Below are 14,517 nucleotides of genomic sequence, written 5' to 3'. Positions count from 1 at the left end.
CACTACATATCCATTGAAAACGAGCTATTGTGCTTCGGGAATCTATGCTCTTTTGTACACTCATGTTCTATTGCAATAAAAGACTTTGGGGTTCACATATGAGGTGTTCTTCTTCTTGAGCATGGTAATATCTTGATCAATGTTACCAGACTCAGAATCGGCAATAAATCGGCGAGGCAAAAGAGCGAAGAGTTTTAATCGGATCAGGAAAAAATCGGCAAAAAATCGTTGAATTCATTAAATAAAAATATACACATATATTGAATTAAAAAAAACATTTTTCATTAATATTCGGTAAAGGCATGCCCAAACAATGCATAATATCAATAGATGTCCAAAATATCATGAATGAATAAGTATCTCATATATGTTATGAGTCCAAACATGATCCAAAGTACTGAGCCTTGACCCCTGAGTCCTACCCAGTGACTACATAGAACCAGAAGCATATGCTTCTAAAAGTTTACAAAAAACTGCATACTAATCAGAAAAAAATCAGTAACTAAGAGTCTAAGACTCTTAAGAGTGAGAACTAGAAGCGATTCCTCCCACTCCTTCGCTTGCTTGACTCTCAAATTTCTCCAAGTCATGAAGGCTTAAAAGAGGAGCCTCCTCTAATTGGACCCAGTCTGCCGCATTTGTAGTTTGCAAATCTATCTCTTCAAGGTCGATTGGTGAATGAATTTATATGTATGGTTATGGTATATATTTTTAGCTTTTAAATTAGATTATTTGTTATTTTTTTAGTTTTTAAATTAAATCTATATAATATTATTTTAGTTTTTAAATTTATTTAGTAATTTTATTTTTTCACTTGCAAGGGATTTACTTCATCTAAAACAAATTAAATTTACATTTAAAAAAAAAAAAATATCGATATGGTATATCCTTTTAGCTTTTAAATTTATCTCTTTCATTTATTTTTTATTGATAAGTTTGAGACTTATTTTAAAATGATTTAGGTTATTTAAAATAAAATATTTTATATTTGTATTTAAAATTATTTATATTTATATTTAAAATGATTTATAAATATATTATTATTATTTTATTTTGTTTGTAGTTTTGTTTTGTTTTTTTAATATTTCTGTGTATTTGTTTTTTAGTTCGTTATTTGATATTTTTTTTGAGATTTAGAGACGATGTGCACCGATGGAAACAGTCTCATTATTTGGATTTTCTTTTATGAAGCGTAATCACTGGAATGTAAACGCAGGTATAATTATTTTTATGATTTTTTTTAAATTTCGAATATTCTTTACTAATAAATATTTACGTAATAAGATGTCCGCTGGCATGTATACCACTCATGGTTTTCTAATGCCACGTGCTTGGAAGAGTTTATCTCTAGGAGAAAAATCGTTGGACCTTTCAGAAAGCTATTCAATTAAGAGAATGCAATTCAAGGTAAAGCTCACTTAAATGAAGGATGTTATGTTTTTTCTGTTGAAACAAAAAAGCTCACTCTGAAATGTCCTCTCTGCTGATAATAAAATGTCCTTTGCGCTGATAATAACTCGAGTATGACATTGGATCCATACGACCCAAAGGGTTTTCCTATTGTCACGTTTGGGAAGAGTTTATCTCCAAGAGAAAAATCGTTGGACTTTCCAATAAAGTGAAAACTATTCGGGTCTTGACTCTTCTCTGCCCGTCTGTCTGGAATGTCACTTCTCTGCGGCGTCTGTCTCAGCAGCATCTGCGGCTGTGTGGAACTGGAATGGTTGTGCGAGTCCGCGCGTCAGGTAAGATATATTAATAATAACGACAACCTGAAGTTCTGAACCCCGTAAACCTAAACAGAAATATGGCGGGACGCGGAACTGAAATCTGGCGGGACTCGGGAAACCGGCAATAATCGGGTAAATCGCCAGACTCGCGAGTCAAACTCGCGTTGACCACGAGTCAAACTCGGTCAACGCGAGTTGACTCGCAGAGTTTCAAATCGGATCTTTTCACCGCCGACCAGACTATGACTCGCGATTAATCGCCAAAATCGGCGATTCCTGTTTCACTGATCTTGATCATTGTGTTTCATTTTCTACTTATGCTATTGTGTTCATTAGTTTCCATTAAGCTGTTAGAAATTTGTTAACGTATATTTGGTTTTTGAGAGTTTGATTTAGACAGAGAAAATTTTATTTGATTTTCCAATAAATCTCTAAACTCTCTTTATCATTGCATTTCTTTTAACCCATGTGGATCTAATGTGTATTTGAAGTTGTATAGAGACATCTCTTGGATCAAGCCTCAAGCGTGAGGCGAATTCTTGGAGGAATCATCCCACTCTTAAGCAAGTTCATTAAAGAACCCGCATTTTGTTGAAGAATCTAGGGAACTTAGCATTAATAAGATTCTTCTAGACTTGATAACAATTTGTGAAGTGCTTTTACAATTTATCTTAGCTTGATCTTCTTCTTATTATTAGTGTGTGTGTTTACTTCATCAAACTGCTACCAAAAACAAAGAGACAAGAACTCAAGAAGTTGGCATTCTGCCAGGGCCAAAACCTCTCCCTCTTGGAGAGGAAAACCCGCACGTAATTCTTCTTATAGAGATTCCAATTGACGAACACCAAGACCATGACCCTTGACCTACTAGGCCACTCCAAGACCAAGACACCAATCCTCTTCTTTGTCACTGTTGAGATCATCATCATTGTTGTACCATTGAGGCCATCACTACTGCATCATCGAGATCTCCATCACTGCTGCAACATCGAGATTATCATTGTTGTACCACTGAGATCCTTACTACTGTATACTCATCGAGATCTTCATTTCAACAAAGAGATCTGAAATATATATATATATATGAGAGTTGCACTTAGTTTTACCGAGATACTGATCTTCTCCATTGAGGTCATGACTGTAGTTATACTAAGATCATACTTGCATCTATTATGACTGCTTCTGGACTATATACCGAGACAGAGTGTGTCTTCATGAGATCACTGCCTTATCACAATAATGCCGAGATTGTAAGGTTGCTTCAAAGGTCACTGTATAGATCGGCATAGACATTGAACATCGAGGAGATGAGGATTGTAGTTATCTCACTGTAATTATTGCAGAGATATCCATGATGCACCCTACTGTACCCATCGAAGTTCCTGAGCTTGAGGATAGGCCTCCGAGAATGTCATCCGAAATTCTTCCTACAACTGTCTTGTACTTCCTGCACCTATACGAAATTCAAAAAGAATCTGAGTTATGTTCTATCTGTGGTAACCCTAGCTGAATATAAATAGTGGTTACTCTCCCATATTTAGTCGACGTGTCAAAGTGAAGTGTTGTATCTATTATTTGAGCCAACTTGTCATTAATATATATTTTGAAGCCAACTTCACTGCGTTTCACATCGTTTTGTTGGCAATCTTCTTCTTTGGAGGATGGTGCTTGTCTTGGAGGGCTACTTGACACTAGGTTGACCCATGTACATTACATAAATGCTTCAAGAAGAGCTTTTTAACATGATTTTGACTCTTTAACTTTCTTAGACCTATGGAACGAGCAAGAACCTCATTCATATAATTTATAAAAATAATATTTCTTTTTCTTGACAAGTACAAAGATCAAAATTACATTGATGAATACCGAACCTAGTTACACTTTTCTTCAACACTCCCTCTTAACTAGGGAGGTATTTACAATGGTACTTGGATATTCTAAATCTGAAGAATTTCTCATAAGAAGAATAGGATTGGTAATCCCATCTATATAGCGTCATATCAACCAGCATTGTCACAGTGCAAGGCCTTGACTAACAATTCCATCTCTCTACAAGACCATGAACTACAATGTTGACGAGACCAATGATTTATAGACACCTTCATCATTGTCTCTCAAGGTACATACCCACCCCGGTGTTCACTGAGTATGACCTTCTAGGTTTATTCTTATCTTCGGTCCCAGTCCTCAAAGAATATCAGTCCTCTTGCCTACTCTTATCTTGGATGTCATACACATCCTCAAAGAGTATCGGATGCTAGATGATTACCCAACCCTCCATTCTTTCTTCCCAGGTGAAGATAAGAATGTTGTTTCTATCATGTGTCTACATTTCCATTCATGGCCTTCACCTAGACTTACGGCTGTTAGTCCTGGTCTAGTGCATAACACATGAAATAGTAAAACACAATTGTCACACCTTTGTAATCAGGGATTTAATTCAAGCTCCCTCTTGATCAAGGACCTGTCAAAGCTCCTTCTTAACAAGGGACTCTTCTTTTCATCAACAACTTCTTCTTCGTGGGTCCTTTAGCTGCTTGATCAACTTCTTTCCTTGATGTCATAGAGTTCAGTTGAGCTTCCTCCTTGTAGGGCATCAGCCATCAATCACTTTCCTTCTCGGTTCGTCATGTCATTCCTTTCTTCATGGAAAGTGGCCTTCTTGATACATATCTAGAACCTTCATCATGTAGCTACTTCTTTCAAATCATGCTTCTTTCAGGAATTTCCATCCACCACATGAATGCCAATTGTACTTGTACTTACAATTCTTGTTCCAATAGCCATGCATGCACTCATCCAGATATTATTCAAGAAATCAAAACATAACATTAAATTAAATCGTACCTTACTAGATGGCTCTTCATCGTGACATCTTCCTGTAGGTATCAACATCCTGCATTCATGTTGACACATCTCCCAAAGATGTCCATTGTCAAGGGTCTTCATCTTTTCCATCAGTCTTCATATCTTTCCGGGAGATTTCCTAGTCAAGTCTTCTTGGTCTTTGGATGTTGATTGCCTTCATTAGGGTTGCATATCTCACGATCTCTTCCTTCCTCACACATTTCCTTCCCAGGTGCTTTCAATCAAAGTTTCTTAATTGTAGTCAACCACCTCATACTTCATATGAGGACATATTATGTTGATTTCATCTAGTGTGTCTTATGTCTTTTTGCATACTTTCAAAGGAGGAGATCCTTTTTCTCTTGATCATGCTTCTCAAGATAGAAGTAATGATCCATGTTACCTGCAACCATATGACATGTCATTATAATATTAAACACAAGCATACATACCTTATTTTACCTTCAGGTCATCGAGGCTTCTTCTAGCAACTTCCTTGATTGAAGAGATCTTCAATCCCTTGATCTGCTTCATGTCATCACATCATTATCTCATGGATTCCATAGGTTGGAATTCTTGTTGAAACACTTGCTTCCTCTCTAGATTAGAGAACCCTTCGATGAGGATTCCATCAGAGAATTTTGAGGATCTTGTATATCCCCAACTGGCAGATGTTTCCTTTTTTACTTGATGTATGATGAGCCTTAGATGACTCCTTTCTTTTCTTCAATGTCCACTGAGGTTCCCAAGAGCTATATACCCTACATGTTTGTCTGCCATGGATTTTGTCCTTCATGATTCCCATGGTGATGTCACGAGCTCTTGTTTCTAATGCTTCCATGATGCCATGATGCATCTTATTATCATTGTCATATCTTATAACACAAGATTTAGGAGCTTATGATAGGACCCTTTTGTGAGGGATACTATCTTACTCATAGGAGAGATTTGTTACTCCCTCTTTCCTTGGCCCTTTTCTTCAGCTTCCTCCATCTTTCAGTGATATGAGCTTCCAAAATCTTTCTATAGCATTGAATCTTAGCTATACTTATTCTATCTTGTTTGAGGACCAACCTTGCCTTTCCTTTCTACACATGGTTGAGTTCTTTTAACCTTCAATATTTTTTTCATCAACTTGTCTTTCTCTATCTAGCATAGAGACCACAAGTTGTTGAATGAGGTAACCTTCTTGTTCATGGACATTTGTTACCTTGCCTATCAATTAGAACGATGATAATTATCTTCCTTCCTATATCTTGTAGATGAGATCTTATGAAGATATCCTACATCCCTTGGTACCCTTTACTTTCATGTAGATCAAATTTCATGTGACCTTCTTCATTGCATCTTTAGAGAATGAGTTTATCATCTACATCACTGTGATGTCTCCAATATTGCTATGTGAGGGGATCTTTCATAAGCATCCCTTTCCATAAATTCAGAGGAGACCTATTGATATGTCTGATGACTTCAGCTTCTTAGAGGACTATGACTATCCTCCTTCTTCATGCAAGGAATCTTAATAACCCATCCAACCTATAGATGTCCTTGCAAATATGAAATCATCTAAGTTGCACGAAACGGGGAAATGGGTACGAGTTTCCGAAACGGGAAGCGATACGAAACGCGACCTCCCCAAATTTTGGAAACGGGGAAACGCGAATATATATATATATTGAAAATATTTAAATATATATCTATATATATATATATATATATATATATATATGTGCAATCATAAAGCATAAATGATACATTATAATTTATTACACTTAAACATTAAGATTTAATTTACATCACACTTACTCATGAATGATCACATAATGAAAATAAAAATATCAGAATATCCAAAAGCAACCTTTATTATATATCCAAATCTCAAAATCAGCCTTTATTTATATTAATATATGAGGCTGCAAGTACAATTTAACGCTGCAAGAGAGAGATCCAAATCAGGATTTTCTGCATCCACGTCCCATTCTTTAGAAGGACCATTGTTGTATTGGGAGTCTCCTCCTACATAGTCGAACGACCTTAGTGCTCTTGATTAAATACACGTTTCATACCCTAGTACCCTACATGATCTGGATTATTGGGAGTTTCCCATGCATAGAGGGCTTGGTTCTCTTGATTAAATACAAGTTCCATACCCTAGTACATGATAAAATCCAATGGAAACATTGCAATCCCTCCAATCCTGAAATCTTGAAAAACAAATAAGTCTGCTGGATTTTGAGTGAGATCTAAAATTCTACTTTCTCCATATGAAATCCAATGAGAGCGAAACCACTCTCAAACATCCTGAGTCATTTCATGGTAATGTTAAAAATTTAAGTAAAAGGATGAAAATGAAAAATAAAGGAGAATATCACTTTTACTTTAAGAATTTAACATTACCATGAACTGCATATCCCTCAAACTTCCTGATGAACTGCATATCAACACTAGGGCAAAAATTCACTTTTATAACTTTAGAAACGCATCTAGAAGCAACAAGAAGTCACTAACATACCCTAAAAGTAAATTAAAAAACAAATTAAAAAAACACAAGTTAATGAGGAAACGTTGGTCGTACGGCCAGAAACTTGTTTCACGGCCGTACCAAACGCGTTTCGTACTCGTTTCCGTACGGAAACGGACCTCTATACCACATTTCCTGCAACATAGGAAATCATTTAACCAAACTTAATTATAGAATGAAAAGATACTTACCTGTCATGGGAAGATGAAATCTTCACCTTGATCATGTTGGAAGTGGTTGAAGCAGATCCATCAATGCTTCCTCCAGATGAGATCCTTGTTGTACTGATAGGAAGATTGCCTTCTTTGCCTTCGAGTTACTTCGACTTATACATCTGACAAATTTTTGATGTACTTGGGATGGCATTGCATTGCTATCACATAAGTATACCATGGACCCTTGTAGTATGCTGCATTGTGTAGAATCATAGAGTATTGAGGTCGCTTGCCAGGATGTATAGAGACCCATTAGTTAGAATTGTTGTATCATAGGACTTCTTCATTTTATATTGAGTATTGTTTATACAAACTTCTATATATATGCCCTTGAATATATATCATCAAGCTCTGAGAATCCGAGATGTCAAGATTGTTCCTTTTATAGAAAGGATTCAATCCAAGGTTGACATCTTCATATAGTGGCACCGAGACTGTGGGTAGAATGGGACTTGTAAAATAAATGTCATCTAGCTGTGTATATCCAAACTGAACTGTTGTATGAGCTCTCCTAATCAAGTCTTCTGCCTGTGATCATTTGCATATTTTGTCCAAGTTTTCTGAGGCTGAGAATGTGGGAAGAATCTGAATATAGGTCATCAAGTTGAGAGAGACTATAATTCAAAATTGTGACATTGTATACAGTTGATGTAGACTGATCCTTGAATGTCTCCTTTAGCTGCCATTCCTTTGACTTTAGCACCTTAGCTCTGATACCATGTTGAAGAATCTAGGGCAGTTAGCATTAATAAGATTCTTCTAGACTTGATAAAAATTTGTGAAGTGCTTTTACAATTTATCTTAGCTTGATCTTCTTCTTATTATTAGTGTGTGTGTTTACTTCATCAAACTGCTACCAAAAACAAAGAGACAAGAACTCAAGAAGTTGGCATTCTGCCAGGGCCAAAACCTCTCCCTCTTGGAGAGGAAAACCCGCACGTAATTCTTCTTATAGAGATTCCAATTGACGAACACCAAGACCATGACCCTTGACCTACTAGGCCACTACAAGACCAAGACACCAATCCTCTTCTTTGTCACTGTTGAGATCATCATCATTGTTGTACCATTGAGGCCATCCCTACTGCATCATCGAGATCTCCATCACTGTTGCAACATTGAGATTATAATTGTTGTACCACCGAGATTCTCACTGTTGTATACTCGTCGAGATCTTCATTTCAACAAAGAGATCTGAAATATATATATATATATAGGAGAGCTACACTTAGTTTAATCAAGATATTGATCTTCTCCATTGAGGTCATCATTGTAGTTATACTAAGATCATACTTGCATCTATTATGACTGCTTCTGGACTATATACCGAGATAGAGTGTGTCTTCATGAGATCACTGCCTTATCACAATAATGTCAAGATTGTAAGGTTGCTTCAAAGGTCACTGTATAGATAGACCTAGACAATGAACACCGAGGAGATGAGGACTGTAGTTTTCTCACTGTAATTATTGCAGAGATATCCATGATGCACCCTACTATACCCACGAAGTTCCTGAGGTTGAGGATAGGCCTCCGAGAATGTCATCCGAAATTCTTCCTACAAATGTCTTGTACTTCCTGCACCTATACGAAATTCAAAAAGAATCTGAGTTATGTTCTATCTGTGGTAACCCTAGCTGAATATAAATAGTGGTTACTCTCCCATATTTAGTCGACGTGTCAGAGTGAAGTGTTGTGTCTATTATTTGAGCCAGCTTGTCATTAATATATATTTTGAAGCCGACTTCACTGCGTTTCACATCATTTTGTTGGCAATCTTCTTCTTTGGAGGATGGCGCTTGTCTTGGAGGGCTACTAGACACTAAGTTGACCCATGTACATTACATAAATGCTTCAAGAAGAGCTTTTTAACATGATTTTGACCCTTTGACTTTCTTAGACCTATGGAATGAGCAAGAAACTCATTCATATAATTTATAAAAATAATATTTATTTTTCTTGACAAGTACAAAGATCAAAATTACATTGATGAATACCGAACCTAGTTACACTTTTCTTCAACACTCCCTCTTAACTATTGTAAAGAAAAATTTATTGAGTCAAAAGACCCTCCAAGACCTCCTCATGGCACAAAGTCAAGATGATGATGAAGATCGTTCTTAGGTCAAAGAATCTGACAATAAAAAAGGAGTAGTTGATGTAGAGGCAAAATTGATCAGCATCATATGTGACCTAAGCGAAGCAAGGAAGCAAAATCGAACACTTGAAGAAGAGGTTGCCCTTCTAAGGCATCAATTATAGGAAGCAAGAAAGAATGAGGAAATCTTGACAAGCCAATTAGAAGAATTTGTTCAGAACAATTAGGCAGAAATCAGCCAAAAGCAAAAAGAACTGGATATGGCAATTGCAGAAATAGACAGGCTCAGGAAAGAAAATGAAAGGCAAAAGGAACAAATACAAGTTCTTAACAGAGAAGCAGAAAAGGTCACTCTTCTAAAGCTATAAGTAAAAAAAGCAGAAGAAAGAAGGAAAGTCTTAAAAAGCCGGTTTCAAGAAGATATTGATCAAAAGCAAGGACAACTTGACATTGCCCTATCTGAAATAGATAAGCTCAATAAGAAGAAATTGTTGGATGATGAAAGGAAGAACAATGACATGGTAAGCAGAAGAAAGAAGGAAAGTCTTAAAAAGCCGGTTTCAAGAAGATATTGATCAAAAGCAAGGACAACTTGACATTGCCCTATCTGAAATAGATAAGCTCAATAAGAAGAAATTGTTGGATGATGAAAGGAAGAACAATGACATGGTTAAATTGACGATGAAAGAAGAGGAATCAGGTGAAGCCCCATACTAATACACCCCCTTCTCAATATTTCCAACAATCTGCATGCTGGGATAATGGTAATTTTCTTCCAATGAGACTGAACAGCGAACAGATATTGCTATAACTACTAAAATTGTTTACAATTAACTTGCCTTTTTCGTTTTTTCTTACCTTTTTTTTGGGACTAGGCCTACTCGTTTTTTCCTTTTACTTTCATGCTTGAAATCCCAAAATGTTATCATATCCATAAATAGAAGCATCGATACTAACAGATGGCTCATCAGGGGCAGTGATAGCCAAGTCCATGTGGTCAAGCCTTGTAGAACTGCACCAAAACTATGGTCGGGCAAGGCATTGATTACCCATGTATGCGACACGGATTAAATTGTGTATTGGCTATGGGACTGCCTGAAACCCTCGAAGATACAACAGATCATCAGTTCATTGCTGAGGTCGATAGAGTATTAAACAGTGCATTAAATTCCATTTCTAACGTGGTCTCCTCCGGTACAGGGCATGTGCGTCAAAAGGGACGAAATTGGGTGCGAGTTCCAGGCTATTTTCGCAAACAGATTACCCCTCAAACATGACCCTAAACCGAAAATAAAAAGCGCTTTACAGTGCAGCCCCTGTTATCATGTTTTATTTTTTAAGATAAATAAAAATGAATATTCAATAATAAAGAAGTGAGGAAGGATAGCAAATTATTGTGACTCAATTGTAAATCAATTCAATTATAATCAAAGCTACAATTCCACCGCTTCAAAATGCGGTAAAACAATTCGAAAATCAAGAAGTCTTGAGTAAGGCAGGGCAGCAAAGCATTGCGCCTCAACCGAATCTAATTCAATCCTAATCAATGCTAGCATGCAGTTGCGTCGAAAATATTATTTTATTTTTCAAAAAATCAATGGACAGAAATAATTAGTCCGAAACCCTTGTGAGTACCGACTGACCTGATGACAGTTGCAGATCAGCATCTGTGTCACAGAAAGGTCTGAAGTAGCGGTTGGACCAGTTTATGATGTAACTGGCAGAGGTGCCCACGAACACTGCTACTGCCAAAATGCCCATTAGCTGGATGAACTGCTCCTTGGAAGGAAATTCAATTGGAGGAGAACTCTGACTGTGACTGCCGCCGTTCACGGGTTTTGTATTGGAGGGTTTTGACCGTTTGGATTTGGAAGCTGAGTGAGGGCTGTATGACATGGGAAGAGGAGGGGACGAAGAGGAAGCCATGGCAAATGCAGTTAGGAGTTTCTCTGTGCAATGTGGTATGTTAGGAAGGTCTTCAGATGTATGAGACACCTGCATTGAAAGATATTGCCATTGCTTCGGCTTTAAGCGTGCAGAGAACTTTAAGATACTTCAGTGACATTGCGGTTTTGTCTGGTGAGCGCCGTCGGTTTAAGCATAGAACTTTAATATAGAAAGAAAGAAGCAAGAAATTATTTTAATATAGAAAGAAAGAAGAAAGAAATTATTTTAATGTTCACTACCCTAAAGATACCATATAAAATAGATTGCTTCTTCATATTAATGTATTTGGCCATTTTTGAATGGAATAAAATCACAAAATTATAGGTTTTGTCTCGTGATCACCATTGGCTTTAAGCGTGGCAAGAATTTTTAATATGTCGGCGCAATATTGCGGTTTCTTTGTTGATGCGTGTGCAGTGGTATGTAATATAATATTTAGGCCGATAGGCCTTCCTATGCATCAACAATCATCAACACTTTTACCTTCCTCCGTTAGATCAGGTGAGACACTTTCAACCGTTGATTTAAAGTGTGATTGCTTTTTCCAAATATCGATTGAGTTGCCAAGATATTTTTACTGCTTTTCCCATTTTTTATATCACTCTTGAAGATATTTTTACTACTTTTTTTTCCCAACGATTTCTTTATTAATATATTGATTTCTTTATTGTATATTTTTTATTTTCCTTATTAGTATATTTTTTATTTTTAGAAGGGATCACTTGCATGTTCTCTATTCTATCGCCGCTTTTCTTTTTTCTGTTATCAATCTTTTTCGCAGCTTTTTCCTTAGTGGCCACATCCGCATGTGTACAACTGCCCATTAGCCTATAATGATCGCATTGTGGGTTAAGCCATGGACTTTCCTTTCCTATCTGGACTCAATGGAGATAGGAAAGTCCATGCAGAGTAGGAAAGATGGAATTTTCAGCATGAAGAGCAGGAAAGTCGAAGAGAAACTCCTCGGGGCCTTGCAATACTTCACCAATCGAGAAAACTGGGACGAATTTTTCAAACTCCGCTCAGACGAGCCCTTCGAATGGTATGGCGACTGGAGGAATCTTGCGAAGCCCCTCGCTGAACACTGCGGCCTCAATTATACTATTTTGAAAAATGGTCGGCCTCGACTTCTCTTCTAATCATGTGAGCATTTTCAACCACCCCCAAAACATATATATATATTCTTGAAAATCTGTTATCTCACACACCTTTGTGCGAAGTGAACACATTATATTAATAAAGATGGAAAATCTTGTGAACAGATTAGACGCAATTGAAGAAAATCACAGTGAAACGGCTGCTGATGTGACATCTCAGACGTCCATGGCAGCAGGTGAGTTAGCTATTTGTTCTTGATTATTGCATTCAAATTTCATTGTTCTATTTAAACATTCGTTTCTCTTCTTTCTGTGATTTTTGTCATTCGGGAGAAAGATTCTTTGTTTCTGCACACAGTAATGATATATTTTGTTATGATATTGGGCAGAAAGAGACTTAGTTTCTGGACTCAGTGATGACGTCGTTCTCGGGGAAGTCATTCCTCGATTATGTCGGGCAATGCCATGGGATTCCAGGCCGGTCCTGAGGTTGTTGAGTCGATCGTGGGGCAATGCTATGGCGGATCATACCACATTATTATATGATCGTGTTTATAACGCGGCTGCTATTATCTCCCCAGGTGAGTTCATTGTATTGCGTATTTTTGAGTCCAAGAAATGCCTCAACAAGACGAGTTTGTGTGTGTGGAATCCCTCTCGTGGTATGGAGAACGCACTTCCACCACCTCCTAACGCGGCATTTGATTCTGTGTTTGTGTGCGACAGCGAGAGCTTATATTTGTTCACTCCAGGCGTTGTAAGAGAAGAACGCAAGGTTTGGCATAAGGTGTACAAAGTGTGGTTGCTCAATTTAAGAGAGTTCAATGTTGTTTGGAAAAGACTCCTCTGCCTGCCAATGTTAGGGGATTATATTTACGCTTCCACAACTTGTGGGGGACATAGCTACATATGGCAGCGAAGTGGATCTCGTGCCTTAGAAACCAACGTATGGAAACTGTTGAGAAACGGAGAAAATGAAAGCGACTGGCAATGGGAATATGTTAACATTAATACTCAACTTCCCTGAAACTTGATTCTAGATAAATCAAACAGGCTGCCAACCTATATTGAGTTGAATCGTAGGATTAATAACGAGCTTGTTTACAAAAGTGCATTCGGAAGATGTCCTGCTCCAGATTACCTCTTTCCACAGGAGTTGACTGTAAACGGAAGACGTCCGCCTCCCTCTCAGTCTCAAAACGAGGATTATATTTTCATGATACCGAAGGCCGATCGCGATGACAGCCAGCCTTTAGTCTATGGTCACTTGTATCGCTTGTATGTACATAAAGACATAAATGATGTACTTATGTGCATATCGAAAGTAGAAATGGAAAATGTAGAGGATAGAATAGTGGGAGAGGGCACTGAAGAGGGATGAATTTGCGGGGCATTGGGATAATGGGCTTTTTTGGATCGACGACAACAACAGATTGCCTAGGCGTAACCAAAGGTTCTCCACCGCCCTTCAAACATTTCTCTCACCTACTCCATGGAAAACATTGGATAACGCGTGGGATATGGAGATAAATAAAGTCTCCCACTTAATGCTGGCGCAAAATGGACCTATCTATTGGTTTGAATTCTTAGCTGGCAACGAACAATGGCGGGAAGATCAGTAGCCGTAGCCGTTTCTGTTTCAGCAAGATTAATCTTACATAGTTTGGTTTTGATTCAGGAATTGGAAGGAATTTTCGTTTTCAAATGTGATGCTATTAACCTTTAAACTTTAGTGGTAAAAATGTGTATAAGGGTATTAAATTTTTTCACTGTAGATGCTTATGTTGATCAAGTTTCTGAAAAATGTATTCTTCGTAATTCCTTTCCCACCGGGAAAATGTTGGAGAGAAAAAAACCAATGGAGTTAGTGAATGTAGATATATGTGGTCTTATGAAAACATTGTCTCGTGACAAGTCAAGAAGTATTCTATTGTTTTTTTGATGATTTTTGTAGAAGAATATGCGTATATTATATTTAAAAAAAAATGATGTATTTGTTATTGTTCAACAATTTAGACGTTGCTGAGAGGGAAAGTTGATGAGAGGGAAAGTGGATATGTAC

General features: G+C 37.3%; 1 protein-coding gene across 5 annotated transcripts in view; it reads right to left on the bottom strand.

Annotated features, from left to right (window-relative positions):
• The window catches only part of LOC149146558 (inner nuclear membrane protein HEH2-like), a 299,948-nt gene extending 288,430 nt beyond the window's left edge, over nucleotides 1-11,518 (bottom strand). For all 5 annotated transcript variants that reach the window (XM_089449736.1, XM_089449737.1, XM_089449740.1 and 2 more), the window contains exon 1: nucleotides 11,055-11,518. In XM_089449736.1, coding sequence (XP_089305862.1) covers nucleotides 11,055-11,412 — 358 coding nt within the window. In that variant the 5' untranslated portion in view covers nucleotides 11,413-11,518. The remainder of the gene's footprint in view (nucleotides 1-11,054) is intronic.
• Between the last annotated feature and the right edge of the window lie 2,999 nt (nucleotides 11,519-14,517).

Source organism: Pinus tabuliformis, chromosome X (assembly GCF_031772625.1).
Source record: "Pinus tabuliformis cultivar Carrire ecotype Pingquan chromosome X, CPIR1, whole genome shotgun sequence".
NCBI lineage: Eukaryota > Viridiplantae > Streptophyta > Pinopsida > Pinales > Pinaceae > Pinus > Pinus tabuliformis.
The sequence above is the reverse complement of the archived record's forward strand: the minus strand, read 5'-3'. Positions and strand labels throughout refer to the sequence as shown.